Source organism: Lissotriton helveticus, chromosome 5_1, assembly GCF_964261635.1.
Source record: "Lissotriton helveticus chromosome 5_1, aLisHel1.1, whole genome shotgun sequence".
NCBI classification, from domain to species: Eukaryota; Metazoa; Chordata; class Amphibia; order Caudata; family Salamandridae; genus Lissotriton; species Lissotriton helveticus.
In genome coordinates, this window is record NC_136065.1 from 168,701,224 (window position 1) to 168,715,344 (window position 14,121).

The following is a 14,121-nucleotide window of genomic DNA, read 5'->3' on the forward strand; positions in this document are numbered from 1 at the left end:
AATGCTTGTCCTTAACCGCGGGCGTAATTCCCCTCCTGTGTGGGGGGGTAGGGGACCGCTCGCAGTGCTCATGACGAGCCCAGCTCGTCATGAGCCACAGTGCAGCTGTGCTCATGCCGGACTGGGCTCGTCATGGCTCCGCCCACGCCCATAGATCGTCCGCACAGGTGTGGAATTCAGCTCGCGGGGGAGTGGCGCGGCCGTTTTGACGAGCCCAGCTCGTCATGAGCACAGCTCCACTATGCCTCATGACGAGCTGGGCTCGCCATCAGCAGGCAAGGGGTTAATGTGAACCTATGCGGTTTTCAGAGCAATGGCCACATTATGCTTGCACAGAAGCCGATAATTTGATAAGTGCCTGGCTCTTCTCTACTATTCTCCTGAGTTTACTGCATCAAGTCAGTATTAAGTTCAAAGCTCCTTCTGTGTTGAATACTGTTAGAACTGAGGTGTCATTGATACTCCTTGATATATTTGTGATTCGTTTAGCCTAGGAAGCCTGTGCTGCATGTGAATCACCAGTCCTTTTCTTTGTGCAAAAGAATCAAATTTAGTTTCAGCTTTCCCATTGTTCTTCTACCAAGTTCGCATCTTGATTCAGGTGTACCTGGTTGTTGTAAGTTTACTTTCGGATAACTTGTTTATTTTATTTCATATTTTTATCTGATTTTTAGAAACTAACAGATGAGACCTATCAAGTGGAGCAGTGCACGGAGGAGGCAGCTCTTATAATTAAAAACTCCAAAGAACCCAAGCTTACACTGAAGGTGATTCTTACTTCCCCATTAATAAGGGATGAAAAAGACACTAAACCTGAAGGTATACGACGTTTTATTTTTGTGTTATTCCTGATATGTTTAAGGTGACTAATCTTTGTGAAGGGCAAGCTAAGTGATTTATTTCCATTTTTTTGTCTAAGCAGATAACCATACCGTTCTACAGGGTCGGACTAAGCATATGTCATCACTTGCCCAGTTTGCCAGTTGAGCATAACTTGAAGTAATAGTTTCTTTTGTACCGCGAAATGACAATCCCTTTTTTAAAATGTAATAATGGTCACCCTGTTTGGACCTAATAACAGTTATGGGATAGAATAGAAGGTGGGCAATTTGAGTGCCCTGCCACCATTCAGGTTGTGCATTTTCTGCCAGTATCTGATATTATATTGACAAAATTTGGGTATATTCCTAAGTGCCAAATAATGGAGAAATAAACATTTGAGGCCATTGGTGAGGTATTGTCATTCTTCCGTGAGGGTTCACTGATATTATAGTTTTTTTATTTATAAATTAGTCAAAACGAATCCTCCTGTTTGTTTCCTTACTGATTTTGGTGTTGTTTTTGGAATACCATAGCATTGAAACATTTATTTTAAGAAACGTGACCGTTACTGATTAAGTCATATTACCTGTCATAATACCAACAATTTTTTTTGCTTCAGTCTTCTGAGCCTGTTTCTTGAAACGTTCCACACAGCATTGGACTATATCAGACCTTTGACCAACTGGCTACAATCTGTCATGACAACTGAGGCAGCTGGGCCCATCTGGGCAAGAGGGTCTCCCTGTTGCTGTTTTCCCATTTCAAGACTTGCCCCAAGTCCCTCTACTTGTTGCTTGTATGAACTCTGCTATGAGAAATGTTGGTCAGTTCCATTTTTGTGTCAAATACTGCAATCCTTTATGTAGCAGAAACAATATAAATAAAATAATTGAAAAATATATCTGAATAATTTATTAAATAGGATACATGTCAGCCCTTTAACCTCTCATGCCATTCCAAAAATAGATATTTACAAGAACATTAAAAAAAAGTTACTTATGATGAAAATGATCATTATAGCAACTAGGTAGTTCCAGTCAGAATACCACATATACCAAAATGTTAGTAATCCTACACATTGCTTAACATTCAGATTCTCTGTCATTTCTTTGTTTCATCAGGTGCTGCTCATGAGCTTTTCGTTGGTGGTTAATCTGTGAGCCTTACCCTCTTTGATATATTGTGTGCAGATAATTCTATACCAGTTGGACAGGGTTCAGTGTGTCTCAAAATACCCGACCTACCCAAGTAAAATAGCTCCATTAGTTAGAGTATTTGAAAATAGCTTCATTTTTATCATTTTGGTATTGGCGCATTTAGTTAAAACAGAGGAGTCTATTGCTACAACGTATCGTGTAGTAGTGGTTTTATAGATGAATCTGAAATAAAGCTTCATTAACAGCCTGTAACATTATTACTGAACAGTAAGTAACGTTTGTCAATACAAAAACATTTCTTTACCAACAGGTGTATTTTTATTTTTTCTATTTTTTTTTACTTGGGTAATTTATTGTTGCTTTGTTTTGCTTGTACATATTGAATTACATCAAACACCATGACTACCTAAACATTTTTCGTGGGCACCTATTTTTCTCAATCTACTTGCTTGGAGACTCCAGAGAATATTGAATATTGTCGCATTTTATAAACCATTTCTCTCCATTTATGACTTTTTTTTTATTTTCTGTTAAGACACAGCTTTCATATAAATACAAGACTGTTCTTAATCGATAAGCCGTAGATAAATTGCTTCAAATAGGAAAATATAGCACAGTTGAATTAATCTTAACACTGTGTACTATTTTCCTGCAGTATTATCCCAGATTGTGCTGAAAAGTAGAAATACACTTCGACCGTCTGTTCCCCCAGGCAAAAAAATCCATGAGTGTAAATCAAAGACTGATAGGTTAGAGTTAAGAGGATTAAAAAAGTGGACGGGAAATGATGCTACATCTGATAAGGCAGAGGTTGGGGATTGTTAAAAGTCGGCTAACAGTGAGGGTGACCCTCACTTCAAAATTTTGGCTTCAGGACATAAAGAGAACAAACAAATAGTTATATTTCTTGATTTATATATATGCTGAAGGTCATGGGGACCACCATGTCCATGCAGTGGCAAAGAAAAGCAAGAAATAGACATGTGACCTCAGCTGCTCTGTAGAAGTAGGATACTAAAAATTATCTAGTGCTTTATTTCCATGCCTAAGGAGCCCACCCATCATGAAGTTCATGCAATCGAAGGATCTCCCTTTTGGTCATCATTGTAGTTGTTCCTTGGGTCTCATCTACTTGACAACATCATTCCACAACAGACTCTGGCGCCCCCAACTTCAGACAAATTAATGTATTTTCCCAAAAGTCACCAGAGTCATGCCAGAACAAGCTAGATTCCAGAGTACCCCTTTCCAGTGCTTCCTTGTACAATTCCTGCATTTATTATCTCTTTTGTGACATTCATTAGACTTGGCTTTGCCATCCAAAGGACGCCGCTTCCCTTGTTGTACAGTTTTATCTTAACTGCTGTAGCTTTCAAAGATCACCTTCTTAAACTCTCATCCGCAAAGTCACCATAATCAAGCCTCCAGTTTTCTTTCACTTTTCGTATTTGGAAGCCTAATTGTTCTGCTAATGACTGGGTTATGGGTAACGAGCACCGTCTTCAAAACCTCCATATGGAGAAGAGAATAAAGTGTCACCCTTTGGTCTGTGCCAACTCCCACCAAAGGCCTCTCAAAGAATTCTATATTTGTTTTAGTTTCGATCCTGTCCATTTGATCCTCCAATAGTACAGTGGAACTTAGTGTGAAAGATTGGAATTCGGAGGTAATTGATTTATCTATTTCCATGTGTTATATTGTAGTCAGCACTGTCATTACTTTCACTAGAGCTCATGAGAGCCCTTACATTGGTTCCATCGTGGCCTACAGGGCATATGTTTCTGGACCGTAATGCCTAATTTACTGTGAAGCTACCTGTTGGAGACTGTCAAAAGAATCTCGCCTTTAGTTAGGGTAAACATGAAATTGTTGTCATTCTTCACTCATTGAGTTGCAGAGGAAATTTGCCATTGAAAAATCTGATTGTGGCAGCAGGGTATCTCCGGGTAATGACCTTATGTGCAGACGATTGTCCTTCCTTCTCTGGGCTCTCCATCAACAATGCTGCTGCAGATGACAGTCTCCTCTCTAGCCACACCGCAATTCCACTCTGGGCGTAAGGAGTGGGAAGGTGTAAAACACCTGCACCAGGCTTATGGGCGACCTGCTTCAATCTCTTTGTTTCCTCTATGCTGCTTTGCAACATTGTGGGAGCTTGTCCTACAGGTGAGGGGTAGAGGGGAGGTGCTGCAGCAGCTTTTGTTCCTCACTAAACATTATTTCTCATTGCAAATACCTGGGACTTTCTCACCAAGCCTTTGGGCGACCTGCTTCATCCTCTTTGGTTCCTCTATGCTGCTTTGCTGCAGTGTTGGGGGGGAGGTGTCATATAGGTGAGGGGTAGAGGTGAGGTGCTGCAGCAAAGTTTGTTCCTCACTAATCATTCCTCCTAATTGCATATACCTGGGACTCCCTGCCCTCACCAGTGAAAGTTTCGACTCATGTATCTTTTTTGATTTGCTGCTGCCGTCTTTTTTCCAACAAGCACATTGGACTTGGATCTTAACTTTTGGTTTGTTTGGGGAAAGGAAAGCCAGAGAATGTGCATGGAGCTGAGAATCTGCTGCCGTCTTCGAGCTCAGGCAGCCATCTTTTTACACTGAGACTATTTTTGCTACCTTTCTAAACCCTCCATGTGAAAAGTGAGATTTTATTTTGCACTTAACCATGCTTTTAGTAGCCAATGAGCCCAAGCAGTTTTAAATGTAAGAGTGCCAACCAGTGTATGAATGTGTAGGTTAACAATATCAAGAACACTAATGATCATTTTCCCAGTATCTGTTTGAGTATCTCACTTGGTATCGTGTAAGACTGGGGCAGAGTAGGGAGTATGAAGCAAGTAGGATTCTAGCAGAACAGTGAGCATGAGCTCCTGTGCCTTTGTCATTTTAAAAATAAATTTCTGTTTTGTGTGCTTTGGCGATATTCCAGAATTCTTTATTTTGCGTTGGCATTGGTAACAGCTATACTGGTTGCCCCTGATTGCCATGCTGAAGCAATTTTAAGCATTGCCAAAGTATGGGAAACATTTGTGGCAGTATCTGATCAAAAAAGATTAACGGCACACTATAGAGTTTGGCAGGCAGGGTACTCTGTTGCAGAGACAACAGTGTAGCCTGTCTGCCAAATACTTGGTCCACCCACGTCATTTAGAGCAGGCAGACCATAAGGTTTCCTTCAACAAGCCTCTGTTGGCTTAGTTGACAGAACATTTCCTCTGATGATGATGGAGTAGGAAGGACTTTTCACCACCAGCCCTATTTAGGTTGGAGGGTGTAATATCTGTTTTTCCTGTTTGTACCTGCTTGGAAAAACCTGGCAAAGAGTAACAGGAAAAAAAGGGTTTTCCCCCTCACCCCCCCGTTGAAAAAAATCCTAATTTATGGGAGTCATTAGTTTTGTTTTTTCTGAAACAAACTCCCAAGCTTTTGTGTAGTCTGCTTCTTTGGTTCATCTATACTGCTTTGCAACTTTGCACTATGGCCCTACCCCACCCATGCTCATTTACACAGCTGCCGAACAAAATGGTATCCAGCAGGGGATCGCTGCTACAGTGAGACCTGTTTTGTCCGTAACATGGGTGCGGGGCAGCTGCTATCGAAGGAGTAAGGGGCCCGCACACTGTGTTCGCGGCCGAGACTTCCTGGGAGACCGGGACTTCGGTAGGAGTATCGGTGGGCCCTTGAGAGGGCCATACATTCTGCGGACCTCTCACGAACCGGCAGATATCCTTTAAACAGGGATTGGGATCAACTGTCCCAACAAGCCCACCGGCGGCCGCTTGCTTCAGAGGGGAATGGAACGTTAGGAGTGCCCCGCGCTGGGCCACTGACAGCAGGACCGCTGTGGAGTGGCCTAACCTGCTGCAGAGAAGGGTAGAAGTGGGCGAGACACACAAGCATGTACCACTTTGCGATTTCAACGTGCACTGCTTGAGCCTTGCGAGGGTGACTCCTAGGGGGAAGACACAGATAACTCTTGGACGAGGAACAAACGCTGGGCCTACAATTGCCCCCAAAGTTAGTACCTGATATAGAGATCGAGCCGAGGGACTTGGTTGAGGCCAATTTATTCTTTGCAGAGCCTTCTCAGGGCAGTGCCTGACTTCAAGATGGCGACTGGAACCAGTCTTGACCACCTCTGAGGGGGACTCCGGAGGCTCCGGGCCACTCATAAACTGAGCTGTTGGGGCATCCCTTCTGATTCCCTTTACATAGGCGCTCCATCCTGGGGGCATTTCAAGGACGTGATGTCTACTGTACTATCGGTCCAGGAAAATGCCTGACTCTTAGATGGTGCCCGCCCCCTTCCCCCGTTCAGCCCGCTGTCTTCTTCAGCTCTCTGGCGTCTGCCTCTCCCGGCTATCGAGCCTCCTGCTGATGGCGCCTTGATAATCACTGAAACAATATCACCATGCCCATCTGGATTTTGTTTGGACAGTAGGTTTCTCATCTCTCCAACTCCCAACCGGACATCCGGCTTAGCCTCTGCCCATCTCCCTGTTTTGTCTTCCTTCCACCCCACCCCCTGACAGGGGAGTGTGAGCATTATGTCCGATGCCCGGTACCATACAGCTATAGAGGAGAACGGCACTGGTTTATCCCCTTGACCGTCGCCAACACAGCCGGACATTGAACACAGTTTCTCCCCGTTTTCTCTGTTTTGTTTCCTTCTTCCCCCTCCCTTTGATAGCGGAGTCCGAGCATTATGGCCAAAGCCCGGTGGAGCTACCAGACAGCTATAGAGGAGATTGGCCCTGGTTCTTCCCCTTGGCCATCACCTACCCAGCCGGACATTGGACACTGTTTCTCCCCGTCTCTCTGTTTTGTCTCCTTCCTCCCCCTCCTCTGACGAATTTACCTTGACACTGCTTTTTAATCCTATGTTTGATTATGCTTTGTAACAAATCTAACTTATAACCTGTAATTCACTGATCCTCATGTAAAGCGCTCTGATACCTAATGGGTCTAGCCAGCGCTATATAAAACTCAATAAATGAATAAATTAAATAAATAAAGGTGGGGGGTAGAGGGAAGGTGCTACAGCAGATTTTGTTCCTCTCTAATCATTCTTCCTCATTGCATATACCTGGGACTCCCTGACCTAACCTGGGAAGTATTGACTCCTGTACCTTTTTAGGTCTAGCCTGAGCCAGTGCGCAAATGCTGCTGTTGCGATCTGTTGTAGGTAGAGTACAGAGGAGAAGTCCCGCCCACATTTTTCATTGGCTTGTGTCTTTGCCCTTCGTAAATGCTGGTGTCTGATTTCCTTAATAGGCTTTCCTTAGTACAGCCAAGTCATCATTTGTAGCCTCCCAGGGCTACTGGCCCCTTATATACAGTACGTGTACTATTTTAGTTTGCTGTTTGTGCTTTACTTTGTTCCTGCCCCCCTCCTGTTGTCTGCGTTCTCCACCCTCCTGACCCTCTCCGGTTGTTCGCTTTCCCTTTGTTCCCGTCCCCCCTTCCATTGTCTGTGTTCTCCATCCCCCCCTACTGTTGTCCATGTTCTTCATGCTCTCCCCCCTCCCGTTGTCCATGTTCGCCATGCTCCCACCCCCCTAATAGCACTTCTTCCAAGTCTTCATCACTTTGGGAATTGGTATAGCACACAGTTAGCTCACGAAGCAGTGGAGCGCTTTACAGAGAGCGCTGCAGTAGAAGCGCCTCAAACACTAGGTGTTCTGAATAGAAAGTAGACGGTATGGAGTTTAGCTGAGACGAACCTGCATGCGTTGCGCTCAGGAGGGGTGGGTCAGAGCATTTCAGCAGTGTACACCTCACTGTGCGGTTGGTATTTACTTGGTTTTCCCCAAATACATTTATTTTCAGTTTGAGTAACACGGTCACAATGTGATTTGCAAAGACCCACATGTTTTTCCCAGTCAAGGGTTGAAGCCTGGATTAGGGCCCATGAGTGTTTCAAGCTCAGCCCAGACCGCAGGCTGCAGGGCTCACCTGGAGGGCAGACGTCTCATCCCTCCCTTTTATGAGCTCCACCGGAAGCACTTCCTGAAGAGAGACTCTGATCAGGCACGCTGTCTGTAAGAGGACGGGATGGAGCGCTGCTGGTAACAGCTGACACCCCGCCATGTTCCGCCCTGAGATTGTAACAATGCCGGGCCCAAACCCGTCATCTGCCATACCCGAAACCTGCTCTGGGATCACAGGAGCAAGAATTATATTCTCTACGAAAGCTGCTTGCCGACAGGACCCACTTTTCCCAAGCCGCAAAGAAAAGGTCATTTCTCCTTCCTACCTTCTTTTCACTCCTCTTTTTACTTCATTTTTTCTCCATCTAGCTTTCTTACTACTTTTTTATTATAAAATAACTGGTCATTTAATCATTCTGACTTTTTTATTTCTCTTTATTTTGATATTTTGTTAACATCTTACTATGTTGTTGACTATACAGCATACTGGTTTATGTTATGATTTACTGTTTTCATTCGCCAATAAAAAATAATAAACTAATAAAGAAACTTAATTAGTCGTGACAGAAAAGCTGTTTGTCCAACATGTAGGGACTAGTTCCAGCTCATACCCCCGCTTTTGAAAAAAATATGTCTAGTCAAACTCTGAGCACTTTACATGAGCGCCAGTTATATTACACAAGGCCAGAATATGCATTTTTTCCATTTATTAGGCATTGGCCAAGGTGGGAGAGGAGGCACAGTGATACATCCCAGGCCATAATAAACTGGAATATACGTTGTGATGCAGTTTACTTAAGACCTACAAAAGGGCCCAGGCCAATCAGTTTGCACAGGAGATTAATCTGATTTTCTGCAGCAGCAGTGAGACCCTGCCCAAGCATTCTCTGTCATCATGGTATTAGCCTCTCGATTCAACTCACCCTCTTCAGAGGGAGGTAATCAAATTAATCATATTGATTTCCTCTTGTGACCATCAGCAGCCCTGCTTCAAACGACCCCTTGTCAACCAGACACCCAGCTTGCATAAGTGCTTGTTTTAATTTTTCTCTAGCAGCAACGCGACACTTAAGCAGCACCGGCACGTATGAAGCTGTCATGGTTTCAGTTTGATACTGTGTGGAATTTCCATGTTTCAGGGCGTGTATGCATGACATTTCATTGCATTATTAACCAGAGGGACACTATATTACAAGCAGGCTGACAGTCCAGTCCATGCAATGAGGACAGCTACGTGTTCGATATTACCCATGTTTCCCTCAATGTAATAGTGTGGAATCGGTCGTAAAAAAATAATGAAACTCCTGATGCATTCATGCTAGGTCAATATGTTGGCAATGATCTGTTAAGGCGAGACCTATTGGTTTAGCCAATGCTTGTTTGATTTGCTGCTGCCCCCTTTTTCCAACTTCTTGGGAAGCACATTGGACTTGGATCTTAACTTTTGGTTTGTTTGGAGGAAGAAAAGCCAGAGAACGTGCATGGAGCTGAGAATCTTCCTGTTGCACCCTTCCTATATTGCAGAATCTCAGTGCTCAGATACAGCATGTTTACTCGCAGGCTGCCTGTCTATGTGTGCAATATACATACTCTTCAACTAATTCCGCCTCCTCTCTATTGGGTCTCACCTGCACTTACAATTGCATTCTGCCCTTTTGATTACCCATTGTTCCAGACTCCATGTTATTGCTTTTATCCATTTTTTCTCTGACATTTGAATCATGGCAATTGGACAACTGCAGTGATCTCATTAGATAACTGATCACCTGTGTGTCCCATCTTCCTGCTCTTAACTATAAAAAAAGGGTTTTTTTCTTTTACTGATTAGGACTCCATCTGTATCTCCAACCTGCTCTCTGGCTTTCTTTATAATTTCCCAGTCCTGATGATGATCCATCATCTTTAGGGGATCAAAACATCACCTAGTACTTTTTTTCTATTGGTCTAATAATTACTTTGTTGTATGGTCATATGTAAAACCATTATGTGTTAAAGGTACTCTGAAGGGAAGATAGCTTTACTTTAATAGCCAGGGCAGAACATATGAATTGACAAAGTAGTCATTGTATAGTGCCCCTTGAGATCTTTTCTTACCCCAGGCATTTTTCAATGCTCAAACATGCCTGTTCTGGTTGCAAACCCATTATCTGTGGACGCATGCACTTAGTCAGTTTGCGATCTAAACAAGCAATTTCTGAAGCCAGATTATCTCATGCACCTCAACATTATCAGCTAGGCTGAAAAAAAGTAAACATTCTAGTGGAGTTGATGACTCTCCTGATATTGACATACTCTGCCTACAACCCACTTGAGCAGCAGTATTAACTAATTGGCATGATAGAGGTGACTCATTGAAACTGAGGGACGGATTGCCAATAGGAGCTTCTGGCAATGGCCAAGCTGGGAAAAAAATGCATGTCTCACCATCACACTAATTTTATTACAAAAGCTTAAATGTATGAACTTCCCATCAAAGCAATTTTATTATAAAAGCTTCAGGAAGTAAACTGAAACCGTTCCTATCAAGAGAACACTATTAATGTATGTGGAGTATGTTTTAGAAACATTTTGTAAGTGATTATTTTTCCGTTGCATTTATTAAGAACCCTTCTTTTCACATGAATCTTCAGTGACCGAGACACCGTGGGAATTGTTATAGAATTTGGATTTAAAGATTGGATTGAGAGGTCATTTAGGTAAACTGACCAAGATTTCTTATAGTATTGTTTCATTACACTAATCATCTTCTAACCAAGTACACAAGGTCGAAATGCAAAGGACATCTTGAGTGTATATAGCTTTTCAATTTGAATGTTTGTTACTTCGTGCTCTGTGAACCCTTATTAAATACATCAATTTTGTTAAAAGGTTTTGTGATTTAGACTTAAAATATGAGAATACAATATAAATCTTACTTTTGGCAAAGAAAATGAGTGCTGACGCTAGTCAGTAGTTTGAAACTATGCAGTGAAATCTCTTACCTGTGGTTTCTAATTTGGACATTTATTCCGAAACAGTTGAGCTTTAGTCTGTTGAGATGTGTGCTCAACAGTAATGCAGTTATTTTGTTTCAGTTCTAAAATAAGTTAATTTGATCGATGTGTCCCTCTAATTGAGCAAGTGAATTCAGCAGTACTAGTTTTTCCAAAACATTTAAACCAGTTGAGTAAAATACTGAGAAGCTGGATATGAGTGGTCACAATGTGAGTTTGGTAATTTATTCTCACTTCCATCCAAAAATGAAGTGGCGAGTCACGTCAGATTTGCACCTGGATATTACCTCCTGTTGTAAATATAAAGCACTCTACCAAAAGCTTTATTGATACATATTTTAGAAGAAATTTTCCAACTACTACTTTTTCCTCACAATTTTCACATTGATATCAGAAATCCGAAAAATATCTTACTATAAAAAGGCACCTTTAAATCGTTTACTACAAAGAGTATTTCACACATGGTTTTAGTGCTTGGGAATACAAACCTAATATAAACAAATTAACGTAATTGTAGCCATTTCTTAATTTATGAATGAAATATACTTCATTGTAAGCAAGTTAAATTATGGCATTTTTATTAATGTTCTCTTAGTGAGGATGATATTAAGGTATAGCTGATTTAAGCTTACTCTTTTGATATCACATTCTGCAGCTACATTTGGGCCAGAAGCTGGAACATGCCTGGAATTGAGAGATTTTCCTTTATCTGTTAGTGTTAATGTAGTGTAAATATGTGTTTAAGGCATATGAGCAGTAGATCACATGCTTTGCATACTCCTGCCATCTACTGTTGGGTCCCGATGTTTGTTAGTTGTTTTCTTCAAAGAAGTCTTCCCAGTCACAAGGTGTGGTGACTCCTCCTTTCGGTGATATTGCGCATAGACATCGACTCCATTGTTAGATTGTTTTTTTCCGCCATCGGGTACGGACATGCATTGCTACGCTCCAGTTCGAAACCTTTCTTCGGGTTCTCCTCGGTGCGCATTTCACTTACCCTCTACGGTATTGTTGTTCGATTTCGTTTTCCATTCTCTGCGAAATGTATTGGTTTCAGAAAAATCTCTTTCGATCGGAAACTATGTGGAAGGCCGTCGGGCCTACCCACATCAGGCCATCTCGCAGTCGATGGAACGGACTCCATATAAATTCCCGCGTGCCACACAAGTACCCGCACAACGACTCGCACGAAGTGTGCAACTTGTGCCTCTCCCCGGAACACGATGAACAAGACTGCAAAACGTGTGAATCATTCCTATCCAAGAAGACGCTCCGTGACCGTCGGCCTCGACGTCACAAAATGCAACACCAACACAGAGGCTCCATTCCGGATCTCTCTTTTTTTTTTGTGCAGTTTTATATATAGCGCAAACTAGACCTGAACCGAATCAGGTATCAGAGCGCTTTACATAGCACCAGTTACGTTACATGAGGACACACTTTCATTTTAGGCACGGGGAGATTAAGTGATTTGTCCAGAATCACAGGGGGTTATTGGCGTCGTTACCGAGACTCGAACCCAGATCCCCAGGTCCGAGGTCGAGCGCCTTAGCCGTTAGGCCAACCCCTCTCTTAGGAGAAGATTCCGAACAAGATGTCGACGACGCGCAAGAGCTGAGGAAGAAGAAGAGCTTATTTCCGTGTCATAAGCAGACTCCGACATGGACAAAGATTCTGCAGGGTCAGCGTACTGTGAGTACCGATCCTCACCTGCCCCAAACTCCACCTCTGCCCATGAAAAAGGCCCCAGTCTCTCCTCTGCCTTCCGGCCAAGGTCAGCACAGAGAACACGTTTTCAAAGCCCCACCTTCGGGTTCGGCACCAAAACAAATATTAAAGCCTTCCGGCTCAGGATCGAGTCGGCCACATAAGGGCGCCAAGCCAGAAACAGAGGACACTTACCACATTCCTCTTAATAGAAAACATGTTGGTAATAACCCCTCTCCTCCTCCTCCTTTAACACCTACTTCCCCAATTAACCCAAATTTGTTGATAACGCCCACAAATTCCCCAGGACCACAAACACCTGGCAACCAGGATGACGGGGACGCTTAGATGATAATAGTCCTGATCCATGGAACAATTATAACACAGATCTAAAAACCGATATCGATCCAGATCTATTCTCTACAAAACCCTCCCCACCTGATCATAATGTAGGGTACATAGAACTAATAAATAGGGCTGTTGTATAACATGGAGTTCAGCTTCATTAAGAGACACTTAAGAAGGATTTTCTCTTTAAGACACTAAGCTCTTACCAAAGATCCACTCACACACTGCCTATGCTTATGGGTAGGCTAAAACATGCGGACGCCAACTTTAAAGATCCGGTTTCCGCACTAATTCTTACATCAAGGGTAAATAAAAAAGTATACATCTGCACCATCAGATCCAGTTTACATTAAGGGTCAATTAAAATTAGATTCTCACAAACATCGGGGTATGCCCCTCCTCCAGACAAGGAATCTAAATTAATAGATGCTTTAGGGAAAAGAGTAGCTGCACAGGTAGCCAATCACTGGCGTATTGCCAATACCCAGGCTCTCTTAGCTAGATACGACAGAGCGCACAACTACGAATTGGAAAAATTGCTCCAATTTCTACCTGATGAACATAAGTCTAAGGCACAAGTTCAAGAAGTAAAGCTAATTTCAAACACATCTATTTGATGCGCTTTAGATGCAGCGGACACTGCGGCTTGTGCAATCAACACCAGTGTATTGCTAAGAAGATATGCCTGGCTTAGAATTTCAGGGTTTAAACCCAAAGTACAGGCTTCTAGCTTAAACTAACCTTTTGATAAAGAGCATCTCATTGGTCATGTTGTAGACAGTTCCTTAGAGAAGATGAAGAAGGACACAGATGTTGCAAAATTTATGGGAGCCCTACAGTCCCCATCCAATTGCAGTTCTTTTTGTCACTCCTTCTACAGGGGGGGTTCTAAATACATCTACAGACAACACCTCTACATTGTATAAAGGTAACAGTCAGTCATCCTCTTCAAGAGGTTACTTTTGAGGCGGATTTAGAGGCAATAATGGCAAGGGAAGAGGTAGAGGTTACACACCCGAACCTCCTCCTCAACAAACAAACAGTGACTTGCCTCCCCTTCCCCCGATCATTCCACACCTGTCGGGGGATGTCTCGCTCAATTCCTCACCGCCTGCCATACAATCACTACAGACAGATGGGTCCTAGGAATGATCCAATATGG

The 14,121-nt window shown here is 42.9% G+C and overlaps 1 protein-coding gene across 6 annotated transcripts in view; it reads left to right on the forward strand.

Moving 5' to 3' along the window:
• The window catches only part of STRBP (spermatid perinuclear RNA binding protein), a 617,908-nt gene that overhangs the window by 217,119 nt on the left and 386,668 nt on the right, over window positions 1-14,121 (forward strand). For 4 of the 6 annotated variants that reach the window (XM_078641959.1, XM_078641961.1, XM_078641960.1 and 1 more), the window contains exon 5: window positions 675-819. In XM_078641959.1, coding sequence (XP_078498085.1) covers window positions 675-819 — 145 coding nt within the window. The remainder of the gene's footprint in view (window positions 1-674; window positions 820-14,121) is intronic. The other 2 variants (XM_078641963.1, XM_078641962.1) reach the window with 1 other exon arrangement.